The sequence below is a fragment of the Gymnodraco acuticeps genome, unplaced genomic scaffold (genome assembly GCF_902827175.1).
Source record: "Gymnodraco acuticeps unplaced genomic scaffold, fGymAcu1.1, whole genome shotgun sequence".
Classification (NCBI taxonomy): Eukaryota; Metazoa; Chordata; class Actinopteri; order Perciformes; family Bathydraconidae; genus Gymnodraco; species Gymnodraco acuticeps.
In genome coordinates, this window is record NW_022991936.1 from 14285 (window position 1) to 31789 (window position 17505).

At 39.2% G+C, this 17505-nt stretch overlaps 1 protein-coding gene across 1 annotated transcript; it reads right to left on the reverse strand.

Moving 5' to 3' along the window:
• Positions 1-7306: 7306 nt before the first annotated feature.
• On the reverse strand, positions 7307-16944 carry ankrd13a (ankyrin repeat domain 13A). The gene is made up of 15 exons (XM_034200336.1): positions 16428-16944; positions 15233-15368; positions 14744-14868; positions 14593-14638; positions 14175-14318; positions 13902-14091; positions 11262-11328; positions 11069-11150; positions 10887-10948; positions 10672-10802; positions 10414-10571; positions 9814-9945; positions 9550-9710; positions 9357-9421; positions 7307-9185 (listed from the first exon to the last, which is right to left on the reverse strand). Exons 1-15 carry the CDS (start codon positions 16527-16529, stop codon positions 8987-8989), a joined length of 1800 nt encoding a protein of 599 aa, XP_034056227.1. The 5' UTR covers positions 16530-16944; the 3' UTR covers positions 7307-8986.
• Positions 16945-17505: the final 561 nt, after the last annotated feature.

A 17505-nucleotide genomic window follows, 5' to 3' on the forward strand; every position in this document is an offset into this window, starting at 1 on the left:
ATATACATTATTGAAATACAAACTTGTTAAGGCCTTATAAAGTTACGCATTTCTTTTTGCTAATATGTTTTAGAAATGAAAGAAGCAGTGGACCATTCAACGGGGTCATCAATACGTTTTCACTTGGCACAGAGAAGCTGATGAATAAAAAGGAGTACGAAAATGTCAAACTGCAGCTGACATTTCTCAAGACAGAGGTAGAAGATCCTATTCATTAGTCCATTATCAGATATGTTTGTCCAGGCAAGGGAGACTGTAGTGGAAGGGTTAGCAATATAATTAAATATAAAACATATTGATCAGTCAACATATTCATATACATTGTACTGGAATAACTCATGAACTGGAGATGGCTTTGAAAAATTAACTGCAGCTGTAAATCTGACCCTTCCCCAAGTCATGAAGACACACTCAAGATTACAATAGCATATTCTGATTTTGGGCAAAGTGCACCCCCAGCTGGTGAACAGGTCCTATCAGTTTGAATAATGCACTGCTTTTCCAGGTAAAATCTGGAAAAAATAATAAAGGGAAAGATGAGCCTTTTGAGATTTGAGATGAGATTTTTAAATATATTAATATCTGCTTCACATTCTCTCTCTAAGGAAGAAAAAATGAAAACAAATCTCAACAAACTCATCCGTGAGCGTAAGAAAACGATCTACAGCAGCTTGACAACAACAATCGAGGAGACCATGAAACCATGCGATGACAGTAAGATAGAAGATCCCTTCAGACATAGAAATACACTTCTACACATGTTCATGGTGCAACATTTTGACGTCAACATCTTTCTGTTTTATGTACTGTAGGAGCAAAACTATTTAAAGGACATGGCACGCTGAAAAACATGAGGGGAACTATTGAAAAGCAGTACGTCGTTCAAAGGACGTCATGTTTGATCAGGCTAAAGACGCCATGATGAAACAGCTGAGAGACTTCAGGGTTTGTCACATTTTATATTTCGTCATACAGTAATATTTCTTCACTTAAACATGTTAGGCTGCACGTATCAATGTTTATCCATGACTTTTGGTCATCATTTACATAAAGGATTTGTCTTAATTCAAGAGGAATTCAACTAGGAACACTGCTACACAAACATACATGTCCAAACATGTCAATGATAACATATTTCACTGCTGATTTAGTTGGAGATCCTGGAGGAACTGGAGAGCACGATGCAGGAATCAATCGATCTGTCACTCAAGACAGATGGTGTTTCCATCCCAGGTAAAGGAAATATAACAAAATCACAAAAAATAATGTGCATTTGATCGAAATGAAGAAGTCGATACATTTCCATTACTGTATTAAATGAATCCACTTGTTTGAAACAATATGTTTGTTTTTGTTTTTTTTTAGATGTAAGTGAGCAGCTTAAGATGGTAAAGAACTACTACAATGAACTGACCTAATGCCCAGATGAGGATGCAATTATTTGGTGAAACTCCATTTAAACATAATGTAAAATATACATATTGTCTGGATTATGACTTGTTTTCTGAATAACACTAACAGTGCTTTTATTACAGTATTGATTAACCCGGTCAAGCTGCTGCAGTGCGTCCATGATGTGCACAGGTAGGTGTCAGTGAACCTGATGATTCAAACTTTTAACAAGTGTTTGTTATTAATATTCAATTTCACAACATCACTCTTGTCTCTCTGGTTTACTTTCAGGGTTGATCAGTGGAGAGTAACAGCTGACGCCTGTTAACATACCGAGGATAAAAGACATGAGGCCTCTGGATTGGGTCTCAATCATTTTTTTTATCTCTCTTTACTTTGAGTGTTTTTTAGTGTTAGCATAAGGGGCTGCCCTAATTTATGTCATTTTAAAATCCTATTTAAAAAGGCAGTTTGATGATAACCTTATATTGTACAGTCTATTAAGATATATCTCCATGTCAATAGCGGCCCCCACATCCACCCCACCCATGCTTTCGTTTGCATCAGCATTTTAGCTTTCATAAATGTACTTTTTAATCCAGTTTTCAGCACACTTTTATTAAACACTTTAAATCTTGGTCCTTTTTAACCAACAGGCTTTTACCCTAGCTCAGGGAACAGGAGTTCTAGGCAGATCTATGTCAGATTCTAGGACGACAATCAGAGGTTAACACCTTGGTTTGTACCAATGTTTGGCAATGTAAGAGGACTTAAAGATCAACTATGAAACTTTGAACCTCCAGAACTGTTTGCAGAGAAGCTAAGGTAACTTTGCATTAGCTTGTAGCCTCTCTGGCTTTTGTCCATCAAGGAAACACCTACTTTAAAAGTAAACTGCTTTATTCAGTGCTGAACCAGCTTTACTCTCTGGGTCAGTTTGTGTTGGAGAGGAGGAGACCTCTGGGCACTTTGCCATGGCCATAATGGCAGTGAGTTGCTATGCTGTCTTTGATTTGTTTTGAATGAGATCCTCTAGTGAAAAAGTCCTCACTATGCCCATGTATCGGAGAATAGATATTGGATCTCAGCCACTGCTGTTTCATTTCATTTCAAACCTTTATTTAATCAGATTGGTCCCTTGAGATCATAGATCTCTTTTTCAAGGGAGACCTGCTGTGATGTCACAGAGAAGTTTTTCTTTTAATAATTTAACAGTTGTTTTGTCTTTTTCATACATGTATTTCCTTTTTTGAATCTGTTTATATTCTGTTTAGCATTGTTTGATAAGTTTAGGCTGAAATTTCAATGAATTAATTAAATCCTCAACATTGATCACAGCACTACTGTAGGGTGAGACTAGGCTTCTCAAAGAATGATTTTGATCTGTTTTCTCTTATTTTAAAGGACAAAACTCACTGCAAATTAATGTTTTTTGGTGTTTTTTCATTCATAAATGAAATCTAGAGAGATCTAGATGATGGCTTATCTGGTTTCTTGTTATTTACTCTTTTTTTCCACACAATATTCGTATTGCATACATGTATTTGATGTGGTATACACTCCAATAAACACATACAATTCACTTGTATTGCTCATGTTATTGTTAAAGGATCTATCTGCTCTAGGTTTTTAATAACATACATTTCTATTGTTAGATAAACAAATAATGTTCCTCTCGCTCTTCCTGCCAAACAGGTTCAGTAGGGTGCAGATTTTTTTTATTTATGATGAGTAGTAATGGAGTCAAGGTTCAAGGCTTTTTTTTATCATACGAACATAGCTAAAGTGTAGTGCTTTTTAATGTCACCAACGTGCTACTGACTGATTGGTCCCAAAGTGTACCACCCTTATAGAGACCTCATGTCATGTTTCAGAATTATGTGAGTTGTTTCACATTCTAAACTTCTTAATTCTATCTTAAAAGGGAAGAATTATACAAACACTTGACATAAAAATACCCACATGATAAGAGAAAAGGACAACGTTAACAGGGAATAGGATAATGGCAAATGCAGTTCGAATTGCATAAAAAAAAAAGCATTACATAAATAAACTAGAAAATGCATTTCCTGCAGAAAATGCGTGCGAATGCTGTAAACTGTGAACATTTGTTGCTGAATTTAGCTGAACATTCAGAAAAAGCTGAATATTGTATTAGTTGAGTGGTCTCTGTAGCTGCTTTTAGCTACAAAAACCAAGTAAGTGTGTTGATGAACTTAGCGGAGAAATGCAGAAAAGTGAAATGATTTGAATCAAATTGTTACAGCTCAAATGCTTTGCAATGACTTTGTTGGAAACTTCAAAATGAAATGTTAAACTGGAAGAGTAGGACAAATAGTGAAGAAGCTTAATATTTAAAAGAAAACATAATCTGTTTGGTATTTTGAAAAATAAAACGTGTAAATATACCTTGTATGGCCCTAAAATATATTATTCAAATATAGCATGATAGGTCTCCTTTAAGTAAAAGCGCAAAAGTATTAGCAACAATATCTAAAGTACACAAAGTAAAAGCAGAATGGATCTTTTCACAGTATCATGGTTATTATTATATCCTGTTTTTATTCATGAATAAGTATTTTATTGTTGTGGTTGATCAATGTAGAACAAATACTTGAAATAGGCCTACCTGTTAAAATAAATGTAGTGGAGTAAAAGGCGCCTCTGAAATGTAGTATAGCTTAAAATAAAAATACTCAAAGTACAAATATGTTTTCAAAAAGTACTTAAGTACAATACTTGAGTAAATATCCTTAGTTACTTTCCACCACTGCTGATACTAATCGTTTCCGCTCAGAGACTCGTCGGGCTGCTTCTCAGGTCGATTAAATGAAATCCTTGCTTCCCTCACTTGCGTCGTTTCCCTGCGTTTAGTCCCTCCCACCAGGGAAGCATGGAGGGACGCAAGGAAACCACGAGAAGCAGGGAAATTAGTTTTAAGAGCAATGGGACGTCCTTTCCTCCGGAGCGTCACGTGAAGCGACGTCCGTTTGTGATGACGCTGCACAGCTGTTCGTCTGACAGCAGCCAGCTATGTACCCGTTATTTCCACAAACACCCCCGCCTCTGTTAGTGCACATTTACTGACATAAACATTAGTATCATCTGTTGTAGATCCAAATACATGAAATAAAATAAGAAGTCATTCTCAAAAAAGATAAACGCCATTCTTAAAATGTAAGCGAACAATAGTTTGATTAATATTGATTAGAGTGCACAATAGAAATAAAATAATTGAGAGAAGAAAAAGAGATATGTTATCTATCAAAACCCAGTTAGATTAACATTCATTGGATTGCACACTTTGTGTGTTTGTGTGGATATGTAGCAAATTAACATTTTAATAGCACTTAATGACTGACTGAATGGAAATGACAATAAATGAAAATGTAAAACGAAAAAAGTGATCATGAAAATGTTTCCAAAAAATGAATAAAATGATTTTTGACCACTTTGTTGTTCAGATATATCACATATTTGTAACTAAATGAAACATGAATTGAAACAAAACACGGTATAAACTGAGGAGTGAGTCCCGTGAGGTTCATGTATTTTCTTCACTCTGCTCTCATGTCAAGAAGCATCAGATCAGTGCATGCACTGCCTCGTCCAATCAGTGAGCGATACACAGTAAGGGGGCGGGGTGAGTATCTGAGGATTTCATCGGAGGATGGTCTGGTGGTTCCTCGGTTATCGCTCCTCCATGATCGCTCCTCGCTCCTCGATCCTCGGTCCTCCGGCAGAAATAAGAGCCATGGGACGGTACTCAAGATGGCGCAGGCAAATCAACTTCCGGTGAGACCGAGGACCGAGGAGCGAGGAAATGAAAATAGTCGACCTGAGAAGCAGCCTCGGTAACAACTCTTGGGCTTTAGGACCCGGATGCTCCAGCGGAAGAGAAAAGCAGCACCATCTCCATCCTCCTCCTGCTGCCCCGCTATGATGCTGCACCTCATCCGTCAGGCTCTCGTCATGAGCTTCAGTGTGTTAGTTAACGCACAATCCGAGGACTCTAAACTCACCGAGAGAGCTTATGTTGTTTTGCAGAAGCAGGATTTAGGTGAGAGTTAGCATCAAACTGTGAAACTGATGTAAGGCCTACCGGGCAGTGGTGTTTACATACTGGCTCTGTTGTGGCGTGTGTCGTGTTTTGTCTCTAGATTGACAACTTCTTATAATGAAGCAGGACACTTGATACCAATGAAACCAGTAAATACTTCACCTTACGGCCTGGTTATCTGTTGTTATTGTCGGTTATTTTGTTCTTGTCCTCAGTCACGTGTGGGAGTGTCCTCGCAGTGCTGCTGGTGCTGATGATCATCATGGCTGTCTGTGTCTACAAACCGATCTCTCGCCGGTGAAACTAGCCCGGAACCTGGAGGAGATAAAGACCGAGAGACAGACTCTGTGCTCTCGGTGCACCGACCAGCTGAGCCCCGGTGCCCCGAGCGGCTGAGCCCCGGTGCCCCGGCATATGATGAATTGGAAATGGGGGACCCTGATGTAAACAAGACGAAAGTCTTTCTCTGGTCTGCATCCCCTTAACAATTGTATGTTTTGAGCTGTACTGTACCCAATATACAAGCTGTTAATAAACTTTTCAATCAATCAATCAACACCACCTCCCCGGGACGGAAGCAGACTTGAGGGGGAAGCCGAGCTCTGCAGCCACCGCTACCAGGAGACCCCCAGTGTGCACAATTATATCATTACTGGGGTTTCATTCGTCATGAAATCACGTTATTTTGGAGTAACTACAGGGGTGTAAAGTAACTAAGTACATTTACTCAAGTACTGAACTTAAGTACCATTTTGAGGTATTTGAACCTTACTTCAATTGGTTTGCTACTTTGTACTTCTACCCCACTACAATACAGAGGTTAATTGTGTAATTTTACTCCACTGCATTTATTTAATACCTTCAATTACTTTGCAGATTTTGATTAATGACACTTAAATAAGACTTTAGTTACACCTGGAGTAAATTCACAAGTTTACTTTGTATTACCTATACAAAGTAATTAAAACTAGCTGCACCTTTACCAGCTTTAATAACATCAATAATGCATCAATATTTATAATCAAAACACATATATTATTCTGACATTGCATAATGAGTACTTGAAAAACTATATATTTGATGCTAATACTTTTTAAGTAAGATTTTGAATGCAGGACTTTTACTTGTAACAGACTATTCCTAAACTCTGGTACTTGTACTTTTACTTAAGTACAAGATCTGAGTACTACTCCCATCTCTGAGTTACTGTTTGTTTGGATGCCTCATCAATCACATTTGCCTAATTTGATATGCTGAATATTCTTTATTTAATTTAACACTGTATATTATAAGCATCACATTTAATTTATTCTAATGTATACATGTTGATACATTTTAAATAAAATGCTGTACTAATACTGTAGTGTGTTTGCTTCCTATGTGTTTGAACATACATCTGGTCAGTAAACTCGAGAACTTGGACCATTCATAACATTTAAGTGGGACTATAATGTGAGATGTTGATATTTTCTACATTTGCAGAAAATGAAGTTTTAATTGTGACACGTAAAAAAAAAAAAATGTGTTTGATTTTGTGATAAAGGATCTCTAAAATTTAGATACCGAGAAACATATTGACCGAAAAAACACATCGAGGCAAAACATTTAGAAATCTTGTCTTCAAAACGTACTCGCAATAAAAATATCACTGATGATTTCTATTAATGTGATTCTTCCTACTGCATAATAGATTTGTATCCCGTAAACAGTATGTGTTTGATGCTGAGTTCATTTATACTCAACATTAAATATACTGTATGTACATACCTCTAGTGCATTCAGTATATATATGGATGGAAACATATAAGGTTGTGGTGTCAGCAGTGTTTTTGATAATCAAACACATGAACAAGGTCAATTTAATCCTTATGGAAATAAAGTGCTTTTTATTTTAGAAACATTTTTAAATCGAGACAATGTCTTAACATTTTAAACATTAAAAAAAAGAAATTGCAGCTGAAACGGTGCATTACAAAGACCTGCAGTAAATGAACAAAAGCTAGCCTTTTTAAAGTCGACTGTTCAGCAGTTTGGAAACTTGTTTGTTACATAAGTCGTTTTTCAGCTGCAGCCCCTGAACGTGAGATGCAGCTTCACAGAGAGAGCGCTGATAAGTGGTTGGCTGTCAGTGGAAACAACTATAGTGGTTAATGCATGTTACTCAGCATCACCCTGGTACAACGGAAAACTCTTAATCTGGTTTTAAAAGGTACAAAAAAAGAAATATAACTGTTCAAAAGTTTAGTCTAAGTGGCACCAAATACATTTTCACCACCTCTTTCCCCCACCAAGCATTGTCCTAACAAAGCAGTCCCTTGGCACATGCTGAAGAAACGTATCCTGCACATGGCGGGCATCTCAAGCGTCCGTGCCGTCTCTTCTTTGGCTCAGAGGTCAAGAGTTGTTCGTGGCTACAAAAGGCTAACGGTATGCCTTGAGGAATCGGAATAATCTCTGCAGCATTGGTTTTTAACTGCATGACGGCTATTGAGGTTTTAAACTGAGGTGCTTGAAGCTGCTCAGTGAGTTAACAAAAATATTTCCATTCTCACCATGAAATCTGAGAACAAATTCAATAAAAACCAGGCCGGGAAAGTTAAACCCCCATCTTTTTTGCAGCAGAGATGTTACATTACCATGCAGCTGATTTGACGTTTCTTATAGAAACCCATCTGCAGAGTGTGACTTAACAGAGTACAAGAAAATGCATTTACTTAACAGCCTCCATGAACCCAACCTCTATGTTTATAATGATATGGCAGATATGCATGAGCTTTTTGATTTAGCACCAAAGACAGATTTACCAAGCGGCAACTTCCAATAGATGTACAAACTAACTCCAGAGTGAAGGGAAAATGTGTAAAACTGGAATCCTGAGATTTCCGTTCTTCAGTGAGCTCACGGTCCTCTTCAAAGTGACTCTGTAGGAAGGCTTCACAGCGAGGACACTCAAATCTGTCCCGTTAGGTCCAGAGTAGTAGACGCTTTCTACTGTGTTAGGATTTCATTCTAGCCATTTAAAAACCAGGGACTGAGGCAACATGTACCATCGACATGTACACAGAGCTCTGGATCTGAGTGCCAGCACAACATGAAGACAACTTAGGTAGTCACTTTGTTCACCGGACCTTAATTACACTGATTTGACCCCCCTCGGACAACAATGTGATCTACACACGCACGTTGCTGCTGTTACTCTGATTTAGATAGAAAATAAATAATTAGAAGAACCAACCCAAAATGATCTGAAAGAGTCCATGAATTAACCTTGAGGGTGGAGATGCAATATGCTGAGATAGAAATATATAAAAGATTATGTTCTTACCAAAAATACCTTTTGGAAAATATTAGATAGCGAGAGTCTGACATTGCCTATGCAAGAACGATTAGCTACAGAAAGGAACCTGCACTTGCATAGATGACTACAGTGGTTAGGGAGGAATTCTGAGGTGTGGTAGTTGCTTCAGGATCTGGAAAAGTTGTGTTATTATTATTATTATTATTATTATTATTATTATTCCCTCTTTTTTCCTTTTACTTTTCAGTAAGTGATAGCTGCAAGATCATGGCCAGCTCCTCTTCCTCCTGCTTCCTGAGCCGCTGCTCTTCCTCCTGGGCCCGTGCAGAGAGCTCCATGGCAAGGCGGAGCTCTGAGTCAGCGCTGGAGGCCGAGGGCGAGCTGACGGGGCTCGGGGTGTCTCCAAACTCCACTAGCACCCCCTCTGGGATACTCCTAGAACAGCAGGAGAAAGTCAGATCCAGATATGTTATGTGGCTTTTACTGGGAAATAGAAGAGGTGGATAGATATGTGTCGTCTAAATCCCTGTACGACAAACAACTATCAAGGACTGTTCCTTTTACCACATGTAATTAAGTCATTGCAATGTTACCCTGTGTTCCTACCTGTCACTCTGGCTACTGGGCATGACGTCAGTAAATTCCGCATCAGCATCCTCCGAGTTTCCATCCTTCAAAGACACACACATCATGATCATTAAAAGGATGCAGAGAGATGCAAGTAGAACATAGGAAAATGGTAAGACAGATCTGTGTTTTCTAGGTTTTGGCCAGAGGGTCGAGTGAAGACTGTTCTGACCTCGCCAGGGACCATGCGAGACTCCAGGAGACTCTGATGGATGGCGTACTGCAACAGCTCCTCGTCGTTGTTGGACACGGGTGCATGTCGAGTTCCTCCTCTGCGGTGGTAGGTGGCGGGAACGTCAAACACTGAAGGACACACCTGAAAGGGAGGCATTGCTGCACGGATAACAACAAAAAGAAAAGCGGTTTAGGAATCCTAGACGTGAGATTATTTAAAAAACACGTTCACATTAAATAGTTCAACCTTCTAGATTCCTACCTGCAGCTTCTTCCTCTTCTCCTGAGGATGTTGGCGTGGCTGCTGGTGTAGCGATGGCCTCCTCTTCAGTACTGCATTTATTGACGTTACCAAATGTAATCCTGGCATTCAGCACATGAAACAAGGGAATCTCTGCAGCAGAGGAAGACACAACAAATCACGTTAAAACAGACTTAAGAGAGGGAAAGACTACAAACAAGAGCTTTGGTTGAAAAGGAAAAATAAGTCGCATTTCTTTAACTGACCATCTTAACCTCGAAGAAACAGGTTGTGTAGATATCACACTGCATAAAGACTTGGCTGGGAATGTTGGGTTTTGAAAGCAATTTTTTACAACACAGAAAATGAGTACAGTAACACATTACATGCTGTACAATCCAAGAAAGGATTCCTGTCAGAAACTGATGGCCAAATGGTGCGTTACTTTAAATGTTGCTGCCTTAGGCGTGAAATTGACTTAGATAATTCCTCAAGAACTTATCATGGTTGCCACTTAGACATTTAGACTTACTGAGCAAAAAAGACAATTTGACCACTGACTTGCTCTATGTACTTGAATAATGTGTAGTTTCGAGTAAACTTCATAGGGAGGTCACATACCTATTTTAACAGGAAATCCAGGAGGAAAATTCAGGGTGACGAAGTCTCGCAGACGTGCAAAATGGGAACTGGTCCGAGCCATTAGGTCGATAATGGGGGTCACCTGCTCCACCAGGGACAGGGGATGTTCCTCGCTCATCCATAATGTACCTTTGAACCTGCGTGAGACAACAAATAAAGAAAGATTAATGTGCCGAATGTTCAATGTGCACACAACTTGAGACTTGATGTTTGTTGCCATGAGGCAGTGTTTCTTACTTCTGTGTTCGAATGCTCAGCTCAATGGGTCGGCCGATGTCTCTGTTCCCAAGGTCAAAGTCAGGGTCAAAGTATTCCTCTGGAGTGATGGCAGTGGGATTGGTGGCAGTTGCATACTCAAGCGTCAAGTCCTATAAAGTGGAGCATTCGTATTCTATCAGCGAACAGGTGGGAGAACACATCACCTTTATGTAACTACTGAATACACGGCTTACCCCTTGTGCACTTATGTGCTGCTCCACAGTCCCAAGCAGAGACTCCAATATGTTCCTTTCACCTTCAAACAGAAAACGATGACTTTAGTACTCTCCTTCACGCTCCGTAGATGTAGCTTTGTTATTCTTATGGACAAAAGCCAACTTTAACATCTTAATATAGAAGCATATTTTCCACCTACTTTTTATCCTGGCCTTCTCCTCGTCTGTGAGATGCTCTGTCCTTGTCCGGATTACCACGTTTACATTGTTCACACTGAAAACCTGACAAAACAACCAGAATATAAAGTAATACATCACAAAAGGGCTACACAGTTTAAAGTGGCATTAATCTTTAGTTGTAATGAAAATAAAAAGTATAAAACTTCTGTGAACCTTTGAATCAAATCCATTGACCATTTCAGTTTTGTCAGCTCTCCAGCCCCACATTCCAGACTTGTTCCTGTAAAAGCAAAAGCATTACTACAGGTCAAACACACCATCCTTCAGTTAGGAGGAATAACTTCCATGACAAAGAGAATGCAAATTATTAGACCCCCCATTTCAAATTCGGACCATAACACCGTCCAGCTAATCCCCACCTTGTCAACCTCTTTAACCTGGGACCCAATACACAATAGAAGAATAATAATTGATGATAGTGCTGTGGCCAGGGTTTTCAAACAACTGCATACTAAGAAGGCCAGTGGGCCAGATGGTATTGCGGCACTCCTGCTGAAAACGTTTGCAGACGAGCTCACCCCTGCCTGGAGTCAATTATTCGAGCTCTCTGCTGACTCGGGAAGCATCCCTCAAATATGGAAGAAAGCTGTCATCATACCAGTTGCAAAAAAAACATGCCCACATGACAACAACGACTTCAGACCAGTGGCTTTGACCTCAATAGTTATGAAGTCACTAGAACGGATTATTGTAGGGAACTTGCGAACTGAGGTGCAACACCTCTTAGACCCCTACCAGTTTGTGTACAGCGATGGTAGAGGTACAGATGATGCTCTGACCTCTACAACTCACTTTATTCTAAAACACCTGAAAAATCCTTCCGCTTATGCTAGATTAATGTTCATGGACTTTAGCTCAGCTTTTAATACTATTCTTCCCCAAATGATGTTAAAAAGCTCAAACAGATGGATGTGAACCCTTACTTAATCAGATGGTATCACTCCTTCCTAACTGAAAGACAGCAGCAGGTGAAAGTAAACTCGACCCTCTCTGACACACAGGTCATAAGCACAGGGGCACCACAAGGCTGCGAGGTTAGCTCTCCTCTTCTCTTCACACTCTACACAAATGAGTGTATGAGTCACACAACCACATTATAAAGTTTTCTGATGACACAGCCATACTTAGTCTACTGACTAGAGACTCAGACATTTCTATTTATAAACTTGAGATCGAAGAGGTCGTGAAGTGGTGTGAGGCGCACAACCTGGTGTTAAATGTTAAAAAAACAAAGGAAATGATCTTTGACCCCAAGTCAGTAGGTGATCACAGCCCAGTCCTTATCAACAGGGAGGGAGTTGAGCAGGTTTCACGTTTTAAATATTTGGGGATTTCTTTTGATGCTCAGTTAGGCTGGGCCCATCAGGTGGATCAGGTATGCTCAAAGATAAGCCAGCGCCTGCATTTTCTGCGTCGGCTCAGGGTTCATGGAGTGGATACATGTATCATGTTGATGTTCTACGGGGCAGCAATTGAGTCTATTATTCGTTATGGCATCACAACATGGTTTGGTAACTTGTCAGTTAAATCTAAATCACAACTCCAGAGCTTGATAAAAAGGGCTGGAAAAATAATTGGCGTGCTTCCACCATCCTCTCTTCAGGAGATATTTGAGCAGATGGTGAGAAAGCAAGGCCGTAATCACATGCGACCCCAAACACATCCTGTATAGAGAGTTTGAGTTGCTGCCAGTTGTTGCCTGTTCAATTTACAGTTTGGTAATCTATACCTTCTGCTGAACAGTTAGAAACAATTGTGATTATGCTGTTAGGAGTTGTTGGGAGGTGCAATGTTTACAGTGTAGTTTGTACAATCGAGAAGGTTAAATAGGGGAAGTGCATTATGTGTAAATAGGTATGGACATAATAGGGATATGTGCAATTTGACGGACACTATGCATAGGTGCAATAGGGAAAGTGCTGTACCTGTATGTTTCTTTGCCTTGTGATATGTGATCTCTGTTCTGTGTCTATGACTGATTGACCTGAATGTTTTATGTGTATTATCTCGATGCCCAAGACACATTTCTCCTAAGGGAGACAATACAGCTCTATCTTATCTTATCAAATAAAGATTTGGGAATTTGAAGTAGCCTGTTAATGGATTAAAATGTGGCATTTAAAAAGGTGTTTGCACCAATCTGTGATAGTTCTCTTATCTTAGTCTTTAGCTGTGTTGCATTGTTAAGTTTTGTTTTAAATGAGATATGTTCCTCCTAGCCTCAATAAACTACTATCAGCTTCAATAAGAAAGAAGTTATCTTATCAGCAATGTTAAAAGGTCAACATGTGGAGCAGTTTAAGCACAGCTGTAGTTATTAACAATGGCATCCAATAAGTGGCTGAGACACTTTTTGAATATCAAGGCTGTGGCACGTCATATCTTAAGTTCAGGGTTCACTAATGCCCAACTCTGTTGAAGGTCAATTGTCCACTTGAAGAAAGGCCTATTAAACGTAACTAACATTATTTGCTCACATTCATAATATATATTTGTTTAAGTTGTTATTTTGTAGGGTTACCTCACTTGCGTAAGTGAAGTCAGACAAGATACAAACAATTCATGTCAGATAACATTTGATCAGATAAGTGTGAATGATGCGTGTCAGACAATTAGATGCAAGCTCGATACTGGAAAGTCAAACGATAACACTGCTTGCACAGTAACAACACACGTGACATGGCAACGCTTATGAAAAACTGTCAGAGTGGAGTTTGTTCTTGGCTGATCAAAGGAAGTATGATCTATGCATGTTATGAGAAAAATGACAACATAAAAAGATGTGACTCTTGCCTCTCAAAAGCCATTTCCTTGGTGTCCAAGTAGGTGTTGACAATAGGAGTGGTCAGCCTTTTGGCAACTTCCTGTTCAGCTGGCTGCATTGACTCTAGTGTGACTTCCTCGATTTCTTGAGATATGTTGAAGCGTTCAGTGTCCACAACCTCATCGTCATGGTTCACCTCCATCAACTCTGCATATGAATCTGTAAAGATACATTCAGGGATAAATGAAATAGCACAAATCATAAGAACTCTTCTTTTAGTGCAGGCGACTTAAAGCACAAACCATCTCCTCTGAAGATGTAGCTCCTGCGCCCTCTGATCCAAGTCATGTTTTCAAAGCCCAGAAGAGTGGCATCCACTCGCAGGCTGGCGCCACTTTTCCAAATGCGACAAACATCACTTGGACAAACCCGGGACAGAAGAGGGACTGTGAAGCAACAGCAAATGAATGTCTCACACATGAAAAACGTTATCAATCATTAATAAACAAAAACAAATGCTACCCTGACAAATGCGCAGATATGTGGTATTTCCTGTATGACCTGATATAACCTCTGCAAAGTAGAAATTATGTAGAGATACTTTCCTCTCTTGAATAGTTGATTGATGATAACTAGCATGTACTGCAGGAAAATACTACTCTGTACACACAGTATACACTTTAATGATATATAGCCACACATAGACATAAAATAACTTACTCCAACTGTTGAACTCCCACTTCATTTCCATATAGAAGTCTGGAGACTGTAGATGACAATAAAGACAGTGAAATGAGTTCATGCAGTAGGAAATGTTTTCCAGGAACACTTAGAGAAAGCTGACAAGACAACTGTAAAAATGAAGTAAGACCTCTCTGATCTTTGCCAGCAGCTCAGGCACTCCTCCCAGAGCAGTGGAGGCTTTGAGGTAGTCTCTGCGTTGCAGCACTAACTGAACCATCTCTGGGTCTCCGGTGCTGACTGCCTCCTGCAGAGCTACACAGAGACAGACAATTATAAACAAACCACTAAACCTTTTAAGAGAACAGCATCTGTTCCCTGGGAGCAACACATACCCATTAGAAAACCTCAGCCACAATTACAGTAATAGCAAGGGAACGTGAAACTGTTTCACTGCAGTTAGAGGAGTGGATATGGATTTGGACCAGAAACCCCATTAACAGCAGATGCTTTGTAGGTTAATGTGATAAGGGCTTTAAGTGATCAAACAAGCCGTAAATCCCCCAAAAAGCATTTCTGTAAGACAAGTGAACGAAACATGCACGGCCTCACATCACGCTTTCATGCTACACTCTTACTGTATAATCTATTATGCTGCCAGTTCAGTTGTGGGACTAACCTGTCCAATTCATGCTGTTTTCTTTAGTCACTTCAGCACCGTGTCTCAGAAGGACTCTCACTGACTCCAGGTGCCCGAGCGACACAGCCAGGTGGAGAGGGGTCCGACCTCTGGGATCCACAGCCTCAATGTCATTCTGAGAAAAATCAAAAAGAGACAAACATTTTAGCTTGTTCTATATCCATATTTGTGTAATAAACTCTAAACCTGGTTCAACAATCCAGCAGCATTAACACATGCTGATAAGACTGCATATTGAGTCATGAGCTAAATGTGTTATTGATTAGCATTGTTGGGTATTCAAAGTTATACGGATTGGATCATAATAATGATATTGCACCAATATACAATACTAAACCGAGAGGAGATTAGAGATCATTTTTATTAAAATATTAATACCTAGGGGTAACTATATATTAGATGTTTGACAAGAATGAATCTGAGAAGGTGGCAAGACATAATACACAACAACAAAGCTATATGTTATCATATCTAACGTTAACACAAAATATGAATTATGTAAGAAACTGAGTACAGTCAAATATAACAAAATAGGACAAATACTATATTCAAAGTTGAGAACTGTGCAGATTTAAATAGAGATAGTGTGGAGCAGAAATGTGCAATTATGTTCAAACGGTTGTTCAGGATTTACACTTTTAATACTGTACATTTTAAAGTATTAAAAATAACAATATACAACCCGGGAAACAGGCTTTTTAATGTGTAAGATAAGATAAGATGGACCTTTATTGATACCCAATAGCCATAGGGAAATTCTGGTGTCATAGCAACAACAGCACAAGACAGAAACACAGATAATACACATAGGATAATACGAATACAAAAATAAAATAAGAATAAACATGTAATAATAGTATGAATAGAAATAACAGACATGAAATTAGTTAAAGTCTAAACAGGTCTAGTACATACAGATAGGTTAAATGTATATACATCTAAATATGTGTAGTGGAATATATATATATTTGAAAGTAAACTTTGTTGATCTGTAAATAGAAATGTCATCATAGACATTTCAAGCGCTATATGTGTGGCACATTAGAGCATCCGTCAACACGACTGGCCTACTTTGACTGAAAGGCTACGGATGTGTTAACAGCTAACTCCTGGCCTTTTCTAGCTAGAATGCATTTGTGTTAAGCTTTGAAACATACTCCGTGTTTTAACCAACCTGTGGTAAAGTAATGTGTTCCTCCAGTGTCCTGTAGTCATTCTCCCACACGGCTGAGTGCAGGGGGAACCTCTCTCGGATCTCTTCGTTAGCCGTGGACATCTTTCTCTTTATGGAGCCGCTCAGTGCAACGCTAGCCCGCTTCTAACAATCACAGCCATGGGAAAACCGCGATAGCTACACGCTAGTCATGCCAACAAGTACACTTAATATGATCCATGCCCTCAATATTTGACGTCGAAATATCTAAACCGGTGTCCAACTTTTCACCAAGCCTTCCCCTAAAATAAAACTTTTGAACAAGGAAGTGCCAGGAGCTGTTCCCAATAATGACAGGGGTGTCCTACAAAGAAATAGACTCACAAGCTAAACAATACAATCCAATTAAGGCCGCTGTCCTTACCCTTAACAATGGAAATGAATGCATATGTAATAGCAATTATTTATTTGGTAAACACACGAAAGAAACAAGGTTTGTAAATAAAACCATCGCCTTGAGGGAAAAAAGAAAAATAGTCAGTCCCACTTGGACGAAACTATTAAGGGTCTCTGAATGGGGGATACCATCGGACTAACTAAACGTACTAATCCTATAAACGTCCCGTGTCAAACTTTTAGGCCTTCAAGATGCTAAATACTTGAATTTCAAAGCATTTCTACTTGAAAAGATTAACAAAATAAACATTGCTAAAGCTGTTTCCAGGCAATAGCTTGACTGAGTTCACCTATTATTTAGAAATGAGATCGGCGCTTTTACGTGTCGGGGAGGTTGAAAACACTTCACCGCCAGCGTACCACGGTGTGATGGATGTGCATATCGGCCCTTTGAGGTTTTACACTATATTAACCACAGCCACAGGTTATTCCTAAAACCGGATGCAGTTGCTCTATTAACGTATGCATATTAAGTAGTTATTAAACTTTTCTGCTGATACATATTTGTTAACACAACCACACAATTGTGATTCGTCCTGGCTGAACTCAGTTGTGAAATGTTGTACATTTTTTAGAAATAAAGTTATTATTAAGTAAAATAAATATGGTGATATATTATGCGAATTGTGCTCCAAAAGATGAC

Excerpts from the sequence above, each read along its gene's own strand:
- ankrd13a (XM_034200336.1), bottom strand. The coding sequence starts at position 16,529 with ATGTCCACGGCTAACGAAGAGATCCGAGAGAGGTTCCCCCTGCACTCA. Across the intron at positions 11,329-13,901 it reads AAGGAAATGGCTTTTGAGAG|GAACAAGTCTGGAATGTGGG; the intron begins GCAAGAGTCACA and ends TTGCTTTTACAG. Across the intron at positions 10,949-11,068 it reads GGAGAAGGCCAGGATAAAAA|GTGAAAGGAACATATTGGAG; the intron begins GTAGGTGGAAAA and ends TTCTGTTTGAAG.